Genomic DNA, 18,997 nt, shown 5'->3' with positions numbered 1-18,997 from the left:
TGCACTTTCAGACCTATATATATATATATATATATGATTTGTTTTCACACAAGAGCAAGAGAAGTGGCTGGGTGCTACTCAGTTGTTTGGAGGTTTCCCCTCTTCACTCTCTCTATTCTGCATTATATATATATATAATATTAGATCCTACGAAAAATAAAAAAAAAGATTTTTTAAAATTTATTGTTTGCCTAGATTGTAGATGTTTTATTTGGTGGAGAGAAGGTTTTTCCCTGCGTGTGTGCGAGCGTTCTGGCTCTTCGGGGTTAAAAACCTACAGATTTCTTCACTGCCGATTCCCTTTTTTTTTTTTTTTATGTGTTGCCATTGTTTTTTTTGTCGGGTTCTGTCACGGGGCACCACAGCTGATGCTCGTTGGATGATGTATGACGCCTCGTTGTTCTTTTATCTTCTTGATTATTTTGTTTCTTTTTTTCCTTTCTGTGATGTTTTTTTCTCTTCTTGCTTTTCTGGGTCTTTGAGACGGTGGGAGCTTTGCGTTTTTGGCAATAGGTGTTCGGCGCGTGAGTATTCTTCGCTTTTTTTTTTTTCTAGTGTTTGATGTCGAGTCAAATAAGTATTCGTTGCCTTCCTTGTAACTTTGACGCACAGTCACTTCTGCGTCTTTGCTCCTCCTTTGGTGACGTCGCATCCTTTGAGCCCCGGAGTTCCGGCACAGGGAATGAGGAGGGGAAGGAGTGTACGGCAGATGTGCAGTTTGAGGAGGCGGAAGACGCCTTGGCCGCGGCAGGAAACATGAATGGCATGGAGTTTGGCGGTAAACATCTTCGTGTTTTTGTAAAGCATGCCGTTGATTGAAAGGAGCCCAGTAAACTGCCGCACTGTTATTGGGGTTTGTCATTGCACACGCACGAGCGTCTCAATAGAGGCGTGAATTTGTTTGGAGTTTCTTTTTTTTTTCTGTCATTTGGATGTCTTTTTTTTTTTTTTTTTGGTGCTTGGAAAGAGGGGGAAGGGAAGGACGAGTTGTGTTGCTGTTGTTGCGTGCACCAAAGCAATGGACAGCCCAGGGAGCGTGCGGGAGTACGTCGTCATTCTTGACGCCGGCTCTCAATACGGCAAAGTGATTGACAGGAAAATTCGCGAACTGAATGTGGAATCGCGTGTTATGCCTCTCAGCACCCCAACCGAAGTTCTCCGCGGCGACCATGCCATAAAAGGCATCATCATAAGCGGCGGCCCAAGCTCCATATACGACGACGATGCTCCCAAATTCAACGCTGATCTCTTTGAGGTGGGTAAGCCTCTGCTTGGCATATGTTATGGGATGCAGCTTTTGGCACGGACTTTCGGGGGAAGCGTTGGCCGAGCAGCCGTGCGAGAGGACGGGCAGGACGAAATATGGATGGATTTATCGTCTCCACTCTTTAAAGGCCTGGGTTTAGGAGAAAAAGTTCTACTGACGCATGGTGACTCGATCACGGACTCTGGACCGCAGCTGAAGGTCGTAGCACGCAGCAGTGCAAATATCGTCGCTGCTGTTCAGCATCAGCAACTTCCTTTGTTTGGTGTGCAATTTCATCCAGAAGTGGAGCTGACAGAGCATGGGATGCAAATATTCAAGAATTTTCTGACTCTTTGTGGTTGCCACTTTAACTTCACCATGGAGGACCGGGAGATGGTTGCGCTTCGCATGATTCGTGAACGCACTGCTCAAGGACAAAAGGTATTGTGCCTAGCATCTGGTGGAGTTGACAGCACCGTGTGTGCGGTGCTGCTGTTGAAGGCTCTCGGACCTGAGCGGGTGGTGTGTGTACACATTGATCACGGGTTTATGCGTCTCAGAGAGACTGAAGAAGTTGTGGCCGCTTTGAGGGAGGCCGGGGTGTCTGTGGTTGTCGTGCATGCCCGTGCGCAATTTGCAGAAGCGACGACTGAAATGCCCGCCAGGCGCAAATGTGCGCCGTATAGAACGAGGAAACTCTGTGAGGTGACAGATCCTGAGGAAAAACGTGTGATAATTGGCAATACATTTATGTCTGTGTGCGATACCGTTATTCGAGATCTTCAATTGGATGTGAATAATCTGCTGCTTGCCCAAGGCACGCTACGCCCCGACCTCATCGAGTCCGGTTCATCGTACGCCAGTCTTACAGCGGATGCCATTAAAACACATCATAATGATACCGCTCTTGTTCGTCAGTTGCGTGATGCTGGACGAATTATAGAGCCCCTTTGCGACTATCACAAGGATGAGGTACGGGAGTTGGGTGTGCGGCTTGGCATTCCACCGAATTTGGTGCAGCGGCAGCCTTTCCCTGGGCCTGGTTTGGCCATCCGCGTCCTATGCAGCAACGGGACCCCGTACAAAGACGAATTTTATCAGTCAACACATGAAATTTTGAAGGCACTCTGCAGGGGAGACACAAGTATTGAGCTGGCAAGGCCACTTGGCGAGGCCCTGAGGGATCTTCAACCGGCTTCTTGCGTTCTGCCAGTGCGCACTGTTGGTGTGCAGGGTGATGGCAGAACGTACGCCTATGCTGTGGCTATTTCTACCGGTCGATTTCCGGTGGAAGCGGAGTGGAAGGCACTCAGTCGTTTGGCACTTGCTATCCCAAAGGTTGCGCAGCATGTGAACCGCGTGGTGTTTATGTTTGGACCGAAAAAGGAGGATTCTCCGCATAGTGTCACGAAGACGACACTGATTCCCACTACTCTCGACAGATTACGTATTGCAGACGAAATTGTGAACTCCACGTTACTCAAATACGACCTTGTGCGTCGGCTGAGCCAAGTCCCTGTGGTTCTCATACCTCTTGGGTTTGAGGAAAAAGGTCAATACAGCGTTGTGGTACGCACCTTTGTTACAAACGACTTCATGACGGGCGTTCCGGCGCTTCCCGGGACACCACTGATGCCACTGGCCGCCTTGGAAGAAATGGTGAATTCTTTGCAGCAGCTGGATTTTTTATCCCGTGTCATGTATGATCTTACGGCGAAACCACCTGGAACGACAGAATGGGAATAATAGCGGTGCTCTTCTCCCAACCCCCGTGTATCTCTATTTATTATGGAGTATGTGTGAAGGCAAAAATGGGTATATGTTTAGTGACATATTGACTGTGATGACAATTTTCTGTGTTAGAACGAAGCGTACGAAAAAAAGGAAGCGAAGACGCCAATAGGAAAGGAGTAAATGGAGCAAAGGACTAATTGTTGCCGTAAAATAAATTAAAAAAAAAAAAATAATCTTCTCGTTGGAATGGTTTGAGGGAGAAAGTGTAATGGAGGAGGCCTCCTTCTGTTGAATATATATATATATATGCACATTTGTCTAATTGGTTGGGTGTGTGTGTGTGTTTCCTTCTATGACAAATTACAAACTTTGTCTCCTGCATCATTTTTTCCGATTTTTTTTTTCCTTGTGCCTCCCGCTGGTGGTCAGTTAAAGATAAAAGTTAGGTGCGCCGAAAGCGTATTTGTTTTAAGGGGGTGAAAACATTTTTTTTTTTTTTTTGCTTTTTTTATTATTACTTTTGTAATGGATTGCGTACTGGAGACTCCGACAGCGGCTGTGAAGTATGCTCGCACAAGCAACGCCTTTGCGGCAAAACGGCTTGTGGAAGCACCACTTCTAAACACGTTGCCGAGGTGTAGAAATACCTTTTGTGTCTCGCATGCCTCAAAGCATCCTGACGCTGCGACCGCAAGGGCCTTCTTGGACAAATACATTCCGCAGCAGCGAACCGACATGGATATGCAACGTGACGCCGTTCGCCAGCACCAACAAGCCCGTTTTCGTGAATTTGTAGAGGCGAGCGAGAGGAAGAACGCCATGAGCGCCAGAGAGAAAGTTATAGGAGTAAAATGCCTCATGCATCTTGCCGCTCAGAAGAGCCTTCAACATGCCAAAATGATGAACCATCACCCAATTGTTATTCACTCCGTGCGTCACACCTGGCGGACGCTTCTTCTGCAGCTAAAAGAGTACCTTAACGATGATGGTTTCGGTGAGATCCAGGAAAAAGAAGAAGAAGCCCAGCTTGCATTCCGCTGCCGAGGAGCCTTGGAAAATGTATCTGCTCTCGGTGTGTGGTTTGTCGGAGCCATGTCCATTCCCTTCCGTCGCTATGCCGTTCGGATTCCTACGGAGGATGGCACGCTTCAAGACTTTGTGGTGATTGGCCTTGCGTCCTTCACGTACTCGTCGTACGTTATGGATGACCGCCGGCTTGCACAAGAGGCCACTCTCGCGGAACTTGAAAGGCTCTCCAAGAGGCTCAGTGTAAACCTTCTATTTTTACCACCTTTGCTATTGCCGGAAGAACCTCTACGGGGAAACACCGATTTCACTCAAACCAAAAGTGCTTCCATGGAGATGCTGATTGCCTAAAAAACGAAAACAAAACAAAACAAAAAACAAAAAAAAAAACATCAACGAAACAAACAACGAGAAACCGAAAGAAAAACAACACACACACACACAAGAAAATCAACAGGCCGTAACAAAAACAATAAATAAATAAATATGACAGCGGACACGCGCACAGAGCACAATAGGGCAAGGCAACGAGAACTTAACAACAAAACAAAACAAAAAACAACAACAAAGAATTGAAATATATGCATATCTAGAAGAAAGGGAAAGGTAAAATCCTCGTGACAATGGTGCAACGCGGCTTTCCCTTTCTTTTTTTTTTCCTACTATTTAATTTTGACTAAGGACAATTATATCCATATAAAAAATGATTTGAAACTGCTTGATCATTTCTAAAAAAGAAAAAAAAAGTTTGATGAATATTTATATCTTCACCAGTTCCACATTGGCCAATATGATACCCGTATAATCAGAGGCAAATTTTTCTGCAAATTTCAGGGTAACCGTGAGGGATTTTTTTTTTGTGTTTTTTCTTGATTTTGCTGCCGTTTAGGAGGGTAGAAGCAATACGGAACGTCCTGCGAGGGGGAAGGGGTTAAACGTGTTAATAAAAAACAGAAGATTAAGTTGTGGAGTGGGGGAGGGCCCCTTCATGTGCTGGTAATCACGGCAGCATACCACCCCTTACGTTATGTTTTGTTCGGCTGTGGCATACGCGTGGATGCAGTAAAATATTTTGTTCGTGTGCATTTATTTATTTTTTTTGTTTGTTTTTTTTGCGTGTGTGTCGATCTTCTTTCTTTTTTTTTTCTTTTTTTTCTTTTTTTTTCTACGGATGTTCGATTTTTTTTCTTCTTTTTTTTGTACTTATGTTTTTTTTTTTTTTTCTTAGTTACTTGTCGTACTCCTTTTTTTTATTTCCCCTTTTTTTCTTTTTCAGTTGTTGTTGTTTTTCTCGCGGCGGCTCGTCGCTCCCTTTGAACTTCACAGCGTTGTGTTTGCTGGGCGGCGGGGTGCACCCTCCACCTCCTCCCGCGTCTCCTCCGCCTTCTCCCCTCGTTACGTCGCCTTGAGGAGGGGAGGGGATAAAAAGGAGTTGTAACGAAGGACGCACACACTCACAAGCAAAAAAAAAAAAAAAAAAAATTGTGTACAAAAATACATGCATGTATTTATTTATTTATATACGGCAGCAAATGTTTGTATATATTTATTTATCTATCATTATATATTTATTACTGCTGGCACCATTATTTGCTGTTGGGCAGTTTGCATGCAACATTCTTTTTTTTGTTTTTTGTTTTAAGACCACGAGCCGCCTTTGACTTTTCCCACTTCTCCAACAACAACAACAAAACAGAACAAAAAAAAAAAGAATTACACAAATAAATAACAACGCATATGCGTTAACAAAACGCATATGGTCGGAAAACGACAAATAGAAACCTACAGCATGTAGAATTGGCTTTCCCCCGCTCTCATGTAGCAGTGGGAGAGGAGGGGGGAAGGAATATATATATATATAATATATTATGAGATGTGGTTGTGGGTGTCTTGCAAAATCTTTTTATTTCGGAATGTTTTTTTTTTTTCTCATTTTTGTTGTATTTTCCCCTTTTTTCCTTTTTTTTTTTTTATTAAAGAAAAAAATTTTTTTTTCCTTTTTTTTTTTTTTTTTTGGTTTTTGGTTTTCTTTATTTCCCGGTCTACGCTGAAAACAAAGGAGGCTACATGTTTATCTCTCCATCTAAATGCATACATACACATATATATATTCTTTTTTTTTTTTTTTTGTATAAATTCGTGTCTTATGGTTTAATCCCACATTACAAGCCTTTTTTTTTTTTTTTTTCTGTTTTGTTCTGCCGTTGCTTTGTTTTACAGTAACTCGGTGTCATTTTTGTTTTTTTTTGCTCCTTCCCACTTCACTCCACCTGCGTAGGTTGGACGATATCGGACTGTTTAGTTTCAGAAGCGACAAAAAAGTATGATATTTGCCCTTTTTTTTTTCTTGTTTTTATTTTGAGTATATGTGATGTCTCCTGAAGGGGAGGAAGGCCGACCGGCATTTTTCGCCACGATCTTCATCTTTTTTCTTTTTTTTGTTCACCCATTTTTATTTCCTTTTTTTTTTCTTTTTCCCTCCTTCTCCTCCTTTGGTGTGTGTTCGTGTGTGGAGCTTGCTTTTTCATCTACCACGTGCCCATGTAGGGTTCTCTCCCTTTTTTTTTTTTTCTTTTGGACGAGTAGCGGCATCAATTTAAATATGATTTTGTTTTTGCTTGTTACTTCGGTTTCAGTATGCATTTTTGTTGCTGTAATGTTGCATTTTTGTCGTCATCACTGTTGCTACTGTGCGGCGGTACTGAGAATACATAAATATATATATATTTCTTTATGTATATTTATATATACGTCTATATATAAATAAACATGTATATATGTATATATGTATTTTTATCTGTGAACGCCCTTTTTTTCCCGAGCGCCTCCCCCCTCCAACATTGTCTTTGAAAAACGGTGTGTGTGTGTGTGTGTAGGGATTATAAATATCCTCTTGGATGGGGCGCCATGCACGTCAGCAATGGTGTGGCTGTGTGACAGTACCGGTGACGCGTGAAGCAGGACAGAAAATGGAACAGTGAGTACTTTAAGGGAGTGGAAAGCAAAAAGAAGGAGGAATTGGCAAGGGAAAAAAGAAAAAAACAATTTAGGAGGATGTCTGAGAATTGTTGGATGCTTTTTTTTTTGTTCATTTTTTTCTTTTTTCTAAAAGGGCACGTGAGGAATTCTTCCCGCCTTTTTGTTTTTCTTATGGAATTTGTGTGACTTGGCGCTCGTTTTCACTGCGGACTTTTTTTCTTTTTTCTCTTTTTGTGTGTGTTTGCGTCTGGGGGGAAAAAAAATCCCTTTTTTTTTTTTTGATTTTTTTTTTTTTTTTTGCGCGAAGAACCACAAAGTCAGATCACAATCTCTCCTTCTTTCTTTCTTTTCTTTTGTCCATTGTTATTGTTTCTATGGTTTTTGCTGACTTGACTTGTGCGTTTGATGTTTGACGTTGCGTGTGTTTCGTTCATGTGAGTTTTTTCCTGCCACCTGGAATTATCACCATTGGCGTGCACACACACACACATGCACACATGCATGCATCACCAAAATATGAATGGACAATAAAAATAATAAAAAGTGAAAGCATTGGCGGTGTTTTATTGGATAAAAACACACACAAAAGTGAACGAGAATTTTAATGGGATGAAATGCCCTTTTTTTTTCCCTCTTCTTTTTGAGGATTTTATTTTCTACGGGGCCGTTGTCTGGTTGTATTACGCGGGTTTACTTTTTTCCCCCTTTTTATTAATTTCTTTTTTTTTTTTTGTTGTCTGCAGTTTAATTATTTGTTTTTTTTTTCTCTTTTTTTCCTCCTCCTCTTTTTCTTCTTTTCTTTTTTTTTTTTTTTTGTGTGTGTGTGGCATTGCGGTGGGCGGTGGGGTGAAAAACTGTGGTTTCGGCCCATGTAATAACTTCTTCGGGGGAAAAAAAAAGAGGTAAACGCGGAGAATGCAGTTCTTTTGCAACGGCATCGGAATTGCGTGCGAATGCGTGTCTTTGCCTTTGTTGGCGAATGACTTTCGCATAAAAAAAAAAAAACAAATGATTCATTAATCCATTTTTTTTTGTTGTTTACCGTTTGACTGCTGCCTCCGATGGAATTTTACGAGCACATAAATTGTTGGTCTTTTTTTTTTGGTGTTTTGTGCTCTTCCGCCCTCTGCACGCATGTGCACACAGACACAAACAGAGCCAAATGTAGGCTTTTGGAAAAATGATTTTGCTCTTTTTTCTTCTTTTTTTATATGTATTTGAGGTGTATCTGCAACGGCGAAGGAATGAAGTCCGTGAGCTCTCTCTCGCAGTTACACAACGAGGCTGAAAAATTGTTTGGGCGGCGTCTGTTTCTCGCTGTTGATGAGGAGTTTGTTTATTCCCTGCACTGTTTTCCACCGACGGAAACACAGCGCGCAGGTGGTTCTGTTTTTTCTGTACTCTACCGTGATTTGGTGCAGCGCACATGTTTTCGTAAATCTAGCGAGTCAACAGGCATACCGCGGCTCCTGTTCTCGTACGTGGCGGAGGCCGTTCTCTGTAGCCGCGATGGAGAGTTTATGGGACCGTTGTGCTCGCCTTTGCGGAAGTCCCACACAGCGATGCTGCGCTCCAACCAGTACTTTTTGACGGAGAAGAGCGATGGCGTCCGTGCCATTTTGGTATCGTTTTGCGTGCATGCTTTTCCGTGTTGGGTACTTCGGGACGCTGAAGGTCCGACTTGCAACATCTTACGTCTCGATGATGTGGCTGCATTGGAAGAAATGCGGCAGCAATTTTTTCAGGGTGCCACTTCACAGAGCAATTCTCGATCATTACAGATATCCATTGGTTCCTTTTATATTGAGGCCGAAGGATCAAAAACATCCAACTGCGAGATGGAAACATTTACTTTAAAATCGTGCCCAGAATCTAATTCTGGAGCATTCTCTAATGGGAATATTATCATGGCGGAGCGAACTCAGGGTACACGACATATGGCTTATTGCTTTGATCGTTCCATGGAACAGGCGTATCTTTTATTAGAAGAATATGCGGCCCCCACACTTTCTGCGTTTGCCGTTGATGGAGAAATGATGCTTGCATTGCGTGATTTGAAAACGAGGGAGACGAGACCAATTTACAGCTGTTTTGATGTTTTTCGGTATACTCCAATCAAGGATGCAGTTGGTACGGGTGTGTGTCTGACGCGTTGGCCGATGTCCAAACGGTATGATGTGCTGAGGGATCATATTATTGCTTCCATACACGCCTCCGAAAATTTGCGTACCCAAAAGCCGTTGTTACATGTGTTTGCCAAGGAAATGTTTCCCGTTAAAAACTTTGGCGAATGTGTTGCCCGCCTTCGTCGAGCTGACACAAGTGGAAATACAGGAGGTGTGATGTATTACTACGATGGGCCCCATGGATGGACACTGAGTGATGGATTCATCTTTACCCCGGAGAAGTTTGATCTTGTTCATGGGGCAAGTAAAGAACAACTCAAGTGGAAGTGGCCTTCCATGCTGTCCGTAGACTGGAGTCTTGCCGCTATTGAGAGCCGCACCGATGAATATGTGGTGGATTTATTTTTTCGTAAGAGACGTTTTGGTCATCGTCCTGACAGTGTCGGCCGCTCACGTCTATCATCTGCTATGCGTCTTTTGAATCCATTTTCCCTCCGAATACCGACAGGGAGGTCTGTTGTTGCGGAGTGTGTGTTCGATCGTCACAAGAAGAGCTGGTCAATCGAGCGTTTAAGAACGGATAAGTCTGAGCCAAATTCTGTTGTTACTGTCATTTCCGTGTTGGAGAGTCTTGTGGAGAACATCACACTGGATGTGCTGGTTGGTATGCTTGGTGTTGAGGACACCGTTTCCAATAGAGATTTAAAGTCACTACAGGAAGCCACAGATTTGGAAGAGGAGGGGAAAATTGTTTCTGCACCTGAATCACCCATTGAGAAGAAAACATGCCAGTTGACTCTTCGAGCTACGCAGTCACAAATGCAGGGTGAACATGAGATTCATCTGTACTGGACAGTTAGATTGTTGTCTGAGAAGCAACACATTCCATGCATTCACTGTAAAGTAAGCGAGTGCTCTGGTTTAGGCTTTGCTTGTCCAATGGATGATGAAAGATCAAAGCTTACTGAGAACTTGTACGTTGAGTTGGCGAACGCGGGGGGGAGTTACGCCTGGTCCGATTTTACGGTCAGTGCTTTATTTGACGGCGACACGGGACGGTGGAATATTGTTTCTCTTCATTCTAAAGGTGACAATCGAAAGTCCACATCTGTGGGTGTGATTGAGCATCTTCAGTGGCTTCTGGTGCATGGACGCGAAAGGGTACTGGATGTCATGCCTGTTGTGAACACGCAAAAACCAAACGGTATGATAGGGGAGCCTATGGGGGAATTGGTGGAGAAAATAAATAGTCATTACGCCTGCAAAACAAGGGAGTTACTCTCTGGAAAGAATCGGAGCGTGTTGAGAAAATTTAATAATTGGGTAAAGAATGTGTTGATTAGCAATGCTGTCTCTTATGCTAAATCACGCAGTGATAAAGACTCTGAGTGTGGTGAACTTGCTGTGGCAGACGTATGTTGTGGTCGTGGTGGGGATCTCTTTAAGTGGAGGGCCCACAATCCTCGGTATTTATTTATGGTGGACTCCTGTTTGGAGGCTGTTGCGGAGGCTGCCGGACGCTATTCCGTTTCAAAGGGATTGAGTCTGAGGATTGTGCCTCAGGACAAAAGTAGTGTTGGTGTTATAGCGTACTTTACGGTTTGTGATGTGTTTGATGAGGCGGGTGCGTTCACGGTTAAATTAGACGAGTTTTTCAATCAACACTTGAAGGGGAGGCGCCTGGACATTGTTTCTTGTCAGTTTTCACTTCACTACGGCTGCAGCACGGAGCAACGAATGTCTTGTTTTCTCCGTGCTATTTCCAAGGCGTTGCGTCCGGGTGGTGTGTTTTTTGGTACGACGGTAAGTGATGTCGAGCTGCTTCGTCAAGTGGCTGAGCATGGACCTGTCTTTGGCAATAGTCTTTACAGCGTGAGGTTCCCTTCAGAGACTCCTCCTGACCCGTCTTTTGGGGTGCAATACTTTATTTCTGTGGAGGAAAGCGTAAGTGAACTTCCAGAGTATTTGGTGCCATGGAACCGCCTTGTCGCGTTGTGCAGTTCTGTTGGTCTTCTACCGGTGGAGTCATTGGGGTTCATGGAGTACAGTGATATGCACTACAATTCCCCCATTGGCCAAAAGTTGCGTGATGCTGTTTTGAGGGGTGGGAAGCGAGACTCGGACGGTCATGCCCTGCTGCAGCTTTCTTCAGAGGAGAGGGAGGCGGCTTCTTTATTTCGAACATTCTTTTTTGTTAAAAATCTGGTTGAAAATGAGGCATGTTTTGTGAATAATTGACAGGATTCTTTAACCTTTTTTTTTTTTATTCCTCGAAGAATCAAAAAAAAAAAAAAAAAATAAAAAAATACGCATGCATATGTTTATAAGTATGTATGTGTATGTATGCGTGTGTAACAAATATATAAACTTGATTTTTGTATGTGCGTGTACGCATTTTTTATTTTTATTTTTGGCGTGTGCTGCTTGAAATTTATATATTTTCTCTTTATAATAATATAATAATAATAATAATAATAATAATAATAATAATAATATTTTTTTTTGCTAATTTTTTTTTTTTTGTTTGTGTTTTTGTTTCTATGTGCCTCCGATGAAAGGCAAAGGCGTCTGCAGAAAGCTTAAAAAAAGAAAAAAAAAATTCTAGAGAAAAGGAGGAAAAGAAAAAGAAAAAAAAGGAAATAAAGAAAAAAGAGGAAATATGTTTGGTTTTTCGGATGAAGTGGGGAGCATGATCAACGCCTTTTTTGGTGGGATGCCTGATGGGCTCCATCATGTGGGCGGGCGTCGTAGAAATCAGAAGGCTTCTTATGCATTGCCTGTGACGTTAAGCGATCTGTACAATGGCAAGACGTTTGAGCTTCCACACTCACGCGCCGTCGCATGCCCAAATTGTGAAGGCCGTGGCACGAATAGCAGGAAAAACAATGTCTGTCGGAGTTGTAGGGGAAACGGCTCGCGGCTCATTGTGCGCCAAATGGGTATGATGATGCAACAGATGTCAGCACCTTGTGATGCATGCGGGGGCTCTGGACTGAAGGTGGATCCAAAAGACGTCTGCACTGCGTGTCATGGCCAAAGAACGACGGAGGTGGAATCTTTTTTGACTGTGCCCGTGGAGCGTGGCATGCGTCATCACGATGAGGTTGTTTTCCGTGGAGAGGGAAGCTGCGATCCGTACACGGGCGAGCCTGGCGATATTGTCATTGTCTTGGAGCAAGTGAAGGATGAACGGTTTGTGCGTGAGGAGGACGATCTTCACATGAATCACACAATTACACTGGCGGAGTCGCTTTGTGGGTTTCAGTTTGTTTTTAAGCATCTTGACGGTAGGGAGCTCATAGTGCGGCGTGAGAGAGGGGAGATCACACAGCCCGGGGAGGTAAAAGTTGTGCTTGGGGAAGGCATGCCACGGCGACAGCGTCCTGGTCAGCACGGTGACTTAGTAATTAAATTTAATGTCACTTTTCCGAATAGACTGGAGTCTTCACAGGTGGATGCTTTGCGGAAGGCGCTTCCTCCACCTAAAAGTGTGGATCTGCATCAGTGCGATGACGCAGAGGTGTGTTATGTGACGAGAGAGGAGCTGGATCACCTTCGCAGGGAGCTGGAGGAGGAAGCGAAGGAGGAGGATGAGGGTCCAAGCGTTGGTTGTGCGGCTCAATAATTCCCTATTATTATTATTATTATTATTTATTTATTTATTTATTTATTTCATATTAGTTTTCTTGTGGATGAATTGTTATTTTTCCATTCGCTGTTAACAACGCTAAAGGCTTTATTTCCATCTATTTCTACGAATTATGAAAAAAGAGGAAGCATAAAGTCACATATACGTATTTAGGCTTTTCTCTTTTTAAGAGACCAGGGAATGCGTGGCTTCTTCCTCCCTTTTATGTTTCTGTGCTTGGGCAACCAAATCTGGATACGTAAAGATGTACATGTATGTACACTCCGCTGTTTTGCCCTTTTTCCCTTTCTGTCTCTCTCTCTTTTTTTTTTTTTTTTTGTAGTTAAGACGAAAAATGCCTCCACTTCCACGAGGCACGGTGATGGTGTCAGAGGCGTGCAAAGGAGGGAAAATAATCCGCCTCATGCAACGACACCGATATGTAGTGGAGGGGATGGACAATGACGTTTGCGACTTTGTTTGCGGAAGAACATGCGTTTTGTACGTAAACGACCTAAACCGTTTATGCGATGAATCATACAGGGCAGCCGTATCGCAGCGAATCTCTTTTGCCAATGCGCAGGTCATCACAGCTGGAAGTCGCATTGTTCTTTTACTGCTGGTGGACTCGACAGATCCACGCCCAGATGTGTTGGCGTGGCTCAATCTCCACTGCAGCGTGGAATTGCGTTGCGCTGTGATGCTTTGTTGGACAGAAGAGGAGTGTGCAAGCTATTTGGAGGGTCTGGCTGTTTTTTCTGTGGGCTCCGTGGATTACCGACTAAGTAACAAGAAGGAGAGTGCGCCCATACCAGTACTCATTGAGGCCTTCACGCAAACACCTCAGTTAATGACGCGCAATGACGTTGTTCGCGCTGCGCATCGCTATGGCTCCGTTGCCGAGCTTCTCACCGCTTCACTTGAGGATTTAGCCTCCCTTCCAGGGTTTGGACCAAAAAGAGCCGGAAGGCTCCACACTGTTCTTCACGCGGGATTTCATGCTTCTCGCCGTCTGGTGTCGGATTTATTGACAGAAAGTAATGAGCTCTGCGGCGTGGATGAGATGCGTTCTGCACCCGATAGAGTTTCGGCGCGGGAAAAGATGTTGCAGGTGTTAAATCAACTACGATGCCGCGAAATGGAGGACGAATCGCCAACGGATTGACGCGAGGAGAGGGAGAGAGGGGGCAGAGGGTTCGCGGAATTGCGTGCGTGTGTTTGTTTGTCCGTGTCATTATTCTTTTCTCTACTTTTTTTGTGTTTTCTTCTCTCCCTTTTTCTTCGCATGCATATAAATTGATGGATTTGCTGCCTGTTTGCTTGGTGTGGTTGCGGTATTATGTTTGAAAATTTTCTTTTTCTTTTCTTTTTCCCTCTGTGTGTGTGTGTACCTGTTTCGATGCGGCACTTGGAGCACGCCGGGGCGATTAGTGAGGGCCGTGTACTCCGCCCTTCAAAGGAAGCGGTAATAGCTAGAATTCCTGAGAGAAAAGCAGACTTGGATTGTCTGCTCGGCTCCATGCATATATCCATTTATACAAGTCAATCGTTTTCTGTTTACTCTTATTATTTTAATAAGTAATGCTTTTGAGTCTGGAGGGAGCAGACAAGTTCCACGAGAATATTTCTGGAGTGCTTCCCGACCGCAGTAAGCAAATCATTGAGCAGTTACTTCTTTTGCGCTACGAATGTGCCAGCTGTTTGTGCAATATCCGTCATGACGTTGCTGTCTGGTCATGCAATGACTGCTTCCGTATTTTTCATCTTTACTGCATAAAAAAATGGGCAAAACAGAACGAAAGTGGGATTGGTACCTCATTTCGTTGTCCACATTGTCAGGCAACGCAAGAGCCTGTATCGAAGTATTATTGCTTTTGTGGAAAGTTGCGAGATCCACCGTACGATCCGCATATTACACCACACAGTTGTGGCCAGACATGCGGCAAGACACGACACTTGTGCCATCACCCGTGTCCAGTGCAGTGTCATCCTGGACCATGCCCTGAATGTTCTTCTTTTACTGGTCCAAAATCGTGTCCTTGTGGGACGACAACATATACTTGGCGATGTGGCCAGCCAGATCCACAGAAATTGTGCGATAATACATGCTTGAAGACACTCAATTGTCTAATACACAAATGCAAAGCTAAGTGTCATATTGGGGCCTGTGAACCATGTCCTGAAAAATCTTTGGCCACGTGTTACTGCGGGTTGGAAACAAGAGAACTCCCCTGCGGTTTTTCATCATTTTCGTGCGGGAGTGTGTGTGGTAAAACATTGCGTTGTGGTGTTCACGTTTGTGGCTTGATATGTCATTTGGGTAATTGCCCCCCATGCGACAGGGATCCTTCTATCATCGTGACATGCCCTTGCGGCTTGGTGCCCTTAACAGTCACGAGAAAGCATTGCAGTGACCCTATTCCTACATGTGGTAACATTTGTGGACGTGTACTAGACTGCCAGCGTCACACTTGCCAGGCATTGTGTCATGAGGGCGAATGCAAACCATGTGAGAAACGTGTCCTGACCAAATGTGTCTGCGGAGCCACACAACAGTTGGTGCCTTGTGCAAAACAAGATGGTTTTCGTTGCAATATGGTCTGCAAGACAAAGTTATCATGTGGAAAGCATGAATGTCGAGTTACTTGCTGCTCATACCGCAAACAACACAATAGTGTTGTGCACCAGTGTAACAGGAAATGCAATAGGAAACTTCCGTGTGGCCATGCCTGTCTGGAGCTGTGCCATCGTGGGATGTGTCCTTCGTGTGTTCATGTGGTTTCGGAGCGCCTGGTTTGTCGCTGTGGGGCGGAATTTCTGATGCCGCCTCAGCCTTGTGGAACATCCCCACCCAAATGCACTCGACCCTGCACTCTTACACTTTCTTGCAATCATCCACCAGTAAAACACGATTGCCACTACGGTGATTGTCCTCCATGTGTTTTTCCTGTGGAGAAACTATGTGCTGGGGGGCATACCTTGTTGAAGAATGTTTCTTGCAGTGCCTCTTTTGTTTGTTGCGGTTCTAAATGTGGTAAAATGTTGTCTTGTGGTCATGAGTGTTCCCGTGTTTGCCATCCTGGTTTGTGTGTCGATGAGCGTCACCCTTGCGTACAGCCCTGCGGGAAGGTTCATGCTGAGTGTGGGCATGCCTGTAGGGCAAAATGCCACCCCTCGAAAAAGTGTCCGCAGTGTTTGGAGACTGTGGAGTGTCGTTGTCAGTGTGGGCGGAACACTCAACATTTTACATGCAAGAAGTTATTGTCGTACATGCATGAGCACTCAGGTGAGAAAATGAATGTAGAATGCAATGCAAATTGTCTGTTTGAACAGCGACTTGAAGTATTGGCCGGTCTCAGTAAAATAGCCCCTTCGTCGGCGCCAACGACAACAGTAAAGTATTCTTTATTCTTGTGGGATTTTGGAAGCACACATCTGACCTGGATTCGAACAATTGAAGAGGAGTTAGAGCGTTTTGTGTTGAGCAACGTTACATTGTCGTCGTTGAAGCCGATGCCCCCGGAGAAACGTGCGGCCATCCATTCCCTGTGTCAATATTACCATATTCACTCCGAGGCTGTTGATGCTGGACCCAATCGATCATGCCTTCTTACAAAGACAACAAGAACTTCTATTCCGGTTCCATTGCTTAGTGACGCCCTTGCGGATCCGGAGAGGAATAATCCATTAACTTTTATTAATGAGATCTGTGACCGGAAAGAGGTTGTTTGCGGGCGTGTCATCCTCATGGATGGCGAGAACGTGAACGCCATTGTTGTGTCTCGTGCACTGCAGGACTTTGCTGGTGAATTTGTCTGTGGAGCGGAGGAGACCATTGCAAATGGCAAGAAACGCATCAAGGTCTATTTTACTCACCCGTCAGGGCAGCAACGTGCGTATCGTCACCTCCGTTGTGTTACGCCCCCGTTTGAATTTTTTCTTCCATCCCAATTGGGCAACTCGGCCTCAAAAGGGGTTAAGCCTCCCGGTCTTACATCATGGGCAAATTTGGTTTGCGCCAAGACAAAAAAATGATATCGAATAAATGTTATTGTATTTGTTAAACGAAGAAAAGAGTAAATGAAAGAAGAGAAGCCCGGGAAGGGGAGTGATAAATTTGAATTGAAGTAAGAATAAATAAAGAATGCGCGAGGAAATGCTTCCTGAAGAAAAGTGTTTGGCTTAATCTTTCCGATTTTGCATTTTTATGAGCTTTTTTCCTTTTTTTTTTACGCACATCTTTACGTGCCCACTCCTTTTTTCTCTTTTGTTTTCACGCACGTGAGCGACCCGGGTGGTGTGGGGGGTTGAGACACAAGCGGGAGTCATGCACACCCTTTTTGACAGCGATGATGAGGTGCAGGGGGCGGTGCCGACAAATCCGGAACGGCGGGAGCGGGGAGGCGGATGGCAGCCACCCCCGAGCCCTTGGGGCACAGACCCACTGGGCGCGAAGAAAAATCTGCGGGGCAGGGATGGGGTAGCGAATGAGGGTGAAAAGGTGCAGACAGGGGCCTCTCAGCCGAGGCAAAAGCAGGCGCATGCAAGTCTTCCAACAACATCTGTGTTCTCGGTGGAAACGCACCCCGTCACGGCGCCGTTTTATAATCCAACATCTGTGGTGGATGCCGTGCCACAGCCACCGCAACAGGCGGAGACCGTGACGCAGCAATTACCTCTGCAGCCACCATGTTTACCGCCCACATCTCAAGTTGTTGTGGATGCAGGAGGGAGATTGCCTGAGATGCCTGAGATAAGTTTTTCTTTATCACCGCTGCGCGTGAGATCCCCGGGCAACCCTCCAGAGGTGAAATATATGCCCTGTCCAAAGTGCGGGAGTAAGAAGGACCACTTAAAAACAAGCGATGATACTGTAGTCTGGGATGCATTCCTGGAGTTGAGGAGGAAAACCGAAGAGTCCGTCTCTCGCATGTCATCCTTTTACGATCAGGTGGTGAAGCTTCAACTCACACACGAGCAGGAGGCGGCGTCGTATCGCGATGCCTCCGAGACTATGATTAACCAACAGCGTAAAGCTTTGGATGCGCTTTCATTCGAATATAAAGACCTCCAATCTACCAACGAAAATGTTAAAGGTCTGCTTGCAAAAAAGTCTCAACAGCTCATAGAATTTGAGAATGCGAATTACAGTCTTAGCATGCGGCTTCGAGAGGCTGAGCAGCGAGTTGCGCATGTGAACGACCGCGCGACGGTAGCGGAGACAGGTCGAATGATGGCAGAAATACGTATCAAGGAGCTTGAAGCCTCTTTGGAGCATGCCACAGAGATGGTGAGGGATCTTCGACGGCGGATAAGTGAGTCCAATCGGGAACAGGAATGCGCCTTGCAGGAGCAATATACAGTCTTTGAGGAAAATCGAAGGGATATCATCCACTACTATGACGAGCGTGAGAAGGACATATTGCGGGGGTTCAAAGAAGCAGTAACGAATATTCAGCAGGTGATGATCAAAAAAATGAAGGAGCGTGAGGAACAGCTGTCAAAATTCTGGCAGGGCGTAATGGAATTTGAGCACCAGCAACAGAATGAAGTTCTGAAACAGATGAAATTATTGAAGGAAAAGGAGGAAAAAGATAACCAGGAAAATGTTTTACGCATCGAACAGGACAAGGAACGATGGTTTGATCAATGTCGAAATGAGATGAATCTGTTGGAGCAGCGGCACAATGAGCGGGAGCAGCATCTTTTGATGGATATTGCTCGGAGAGAAAGAGAACTTGGAGAACGCGAGCAGAGGATGCGTCTGCAGCATGCGCAAGAAGAACAAGAAGCAAAAGTAGCGTTGGCATCAAAAGAGGTAGAACTTAAGACCTATTATCAGAAACTTACGGAAGACATGCGTGTTTCCTTTGATAGGGAGCGGGAGAAGTTAACTGCTTCGTTTCGTGAACAGATTCAGGAACTGTCGCATCTGCACATGAATAATGAGAGAGAACTGGAGCGGATGCATCGGGACAAGGAGCGAGAGATGGCGCAACGCTATCGCATAGCGGGATACGAGATGGACGACCGCAAGGGAGAAGTAAATCTCCGCGGGGCATCTCTTCAAGCGCAATCGGCGCTCTTTTCAAAGTTTGATGCAATTGAAGCGCGTCAGCGTGAACGTGCCGAGAAGGCGCGAGCTGCTTTTCAAGCCTCCGCTCCTACGAATGCTTCACATTCAACTTATGAGAAGGATAAGGAGTGACACACGGGTGTCGTTGCATTTTGCCTTTTTTGTGTATATGTGGTTTCATT

The 18,997-nt window shown here is 44.8% G+C and overlaps 7 protein-coding genes across 7 annotated transcripts, besides 41 other annotated features; all 7 read left to right on the top strand.

The window, feature by feature from the left end:
- Positions 1–4,812: part of a sequence feature (areas merged during assembly that could not be assigned to a particular haplotype. This can correspond to areas where the two haplotypes were merged or to regions with more than two copies in the genome that were merged during assembly.) that runs on past the window's edge.
- Positions 15–35: a microsatellite.
- Positions 122–143: a sequence feature (AT_rich).
- Positions 153–185: a sequence feature (AT_rich).
- Positions 401–472: a sequence feature (A-rich).
- Positions 908–954: a sequence feature (A-rich).
- On the top strand, positions 1,019–2,992 carry Tc00.1047053511807.110 (GMP synthase, putative; the record flags this gene model as incomplete). The annotated part of the gene is made up of 1 exon (XM_815332.1): positions 1,019–2,992. The coding sequence occupies one exon, from the start codon at positions 1,019–1,021 to the stop codon at positions 2,990–2,992; it is 1,974 nt and encodes a 657-aa protein (XP_820425.1).
- Positions 3,187–3,214: a sequence feature (AT_rich).
- Positions 3,466–3,502: a sequence feature (A-rich).
- On the top strand, positions 3,506–4,357 carry Tc00.1047053511807.100 (hypothetical protein, conserved; the record flags this gene model as incomplete). Its single annotated transcript, XM_815331.1, has 1 exon — positions 3,506–4,357. The coding sequence occupies one exon, from the start codon at positions 3,506–3,508 to the stop codon at positions 4,355–4,357; it is 852 nt and encodes a 283-aa protein (XP_820424.1).
- Positions 4,357–4,436: a sequence feature (T-rich).
- Positions 4,813–5,219: a sequence feature (areas not merged during assembly with more than two copies in the genome that could not be assigned to a particular haplotype).
- Positions 5,136–5,232: a sequence feature (A-rich).
- Positions 5,220–5,605: a sequence feature (heterozygous, Esmeraldo-like haplotype).
- Positions 5,469–5,488: a microsatellite.
- Positions 5,546–5,580: a sequence feature (AT_rich).
- Positions 5,606–6,371: a sequence feature (areas not merged during assembly with more than two copies in the genome that could not be assigned to a particular haplotype).
- Positions 5,852–5,876: a sequence feature (AT_rich).
- Positions 5,923–6,042: a sequence feature (A-rich).
- Positions 6,108–6,144: a sequence feature (AT_rich).
- Positions 6,178–6,222: a sequence feature (A-rich).
- Positions 6,372–10,919: a sequence feature (heterozygous, non-Esmeraldo-like haplotype).
- Positions 6,430–6,500: a sequence feature (A-rich).
- Positions 6,714–6,797: a microsatellite.
- Positions 7,253–7,284: a microsatellite.
- Positions 7,737–7,800: a sequence feature (A-rich).
- Positions 8,197–11,349, top strand: Tc00.1047053511807.80 (methyltransferase, putative; the record flags this gene model as incomplete). Its single annotated transcript, XM_815330.1, has 1 exon — positions 8,197–11,349. The coding sequence occupies one exon, from the start codon at positions 8,197–8,199 to the stop codon at positions 11,347–11,349; it is 3,153 nt and encodes a 1,050-aa protein (XP_820423.1).
- Positions 10,920–11,351: a sequence feature (areas merged during assembly that could not be assigned to a particular haplotype. This can correspond to areas where the two haplotypes were merged or to regions with more than two copies in the genome that were merged during assembly.).
- Positions 11,352–11,859: a sequence feature (areas merged during assembly that could not be assigned to a particular haplotype. This can correspond to areas where the two haplotypes were merged or to regions with more than two copies in the genome that were merged during assembly.).
- Positions 11,392–11,417: a microsatellite.
- Positions 11,560–11,606: a microsatellite.
- Positions 11,607–11,653: a microsatellite.
- Positions 11,693–11,762: a sequence feature (T-rich).
- Tc00.1047053511807.70 (heat shock protein DnaJ, putative) lies at positions 11,771–12,736 on the top strand (the record flags this gene model as incomplete). The annotated part of the gene is made up of 1 exon (XM_815329.1): positions 11,771–12,736. One exon carries the CDS (start codon positions 11,771–11,773, stop codon positions 12,734–12,736), a length of 966 nt encoding a protein of 321 aa, XP_820422.1.
- Positions 11,860–12,114: a sequence feature (haploid, Esmeraldo-like haplotype).
- Positions 12,115–12,750: a sequence feature (haploid, non-Esmeraldo-like haplotype).
- Positions 12,751–14,024: a sequence feature (areas merged during assembly that could not be assigned to a particular haplotype. This can correspond to areas where the two haplotypes were merged or to regions with more than two copies in the genome that were merged during assembly.).
- Positions 12,759–12,784: a microsatellite.
- Positions 13,038–13,078: a sequence feature (A-rich).
- On the top strand, positions 13,095–13,904 carry Tc00.1047053511807.64 (DNA repair protein, putative; the record flags this gene model as incomplete). The annotated part of the gene is made up of 1 exon (XM_815350.1): positions 13,095–13,904. One exon carries the CDS (start codon positions 13,095–13,097, stop codon positions 13,902–13,904), a length of 810 nt encoding a protein of 269 aa, XP_820443.1.
- Positions 13,977–14,021: a sequence feature (A-rich).
- Positions 14,025–17,203: a sequence feature (heterozygous, non-Esmeraldo-like haplotype).
- On the top strand, positions 14,321–16,774 carry Tc00.1047053511807.60 (hypothetical protein, conserved; the record flags this gene model as incomplete). The annotated part of the gene is made up of 1 exon (XM_815328.1): positions 14,321–16,774. One exon carries the CDS (start codon positions 14,321–14,323, stop codon positions 16,772–16,774), a length of 2,454 nt encoding a protein of 817 aa, XP_820421.1.
- Tc00.1047053511807.50 (hypothetical protein, conserved) lies at positions 17,067–18,947 on the top strand (the record flags this gene model as incomplete). Its single annotated transcript, XM_815327.1, has 1 exon — positions 17,067–18,947. One exon carries the CDS (start codon positions 17,067–17,069, stop codon positions 18,945–18,947), a length of 1,881 nt encoding a protein of 626 aa, XP_820420.1.
- Positions 17,204–17,453: a sequence feature (areas merged during assembly that could not be assigned to a particular haplotype. This can correspond to areas where the two haplotypes were merged or to regions with more than two copies in the genome that were merged during assembly.).
- Positions 17,454–18,599: a sequence feature (heterozygous, non-Esmeraldo-like haplotype).
- Positions 18,600–18,821: a sequence feature (haploid, Esmeraldo-like haplotype).
- Positions 18,822–18,997: part of a sequence feature (areas merged during assembly that could not be assigned to a particular haplotype. This can correspond to areas where the two haplotypes were merged or to regions with more than two copies in the genome that were merged during assembly.) that runs on past the window's edge.

Source organism: Trypanosoma cruzi, genomic scaffold (assembly GCF_000209065.1).
Source record: "Trypanosoma cruzi strain CL Brener 1047053517171 genomic scaffold, whole genome shotgun sequence".
Lineage (NCBI taxonomy): Eukaryota > Euglenozoa > Kinetoplastea > Trypanosomatida > Trypanosomatidae > Trypanosoma > Trypanosoma cruzi.
This window is presented reverse-complemented; position numbering and strand designations above follow the sequence as displayed.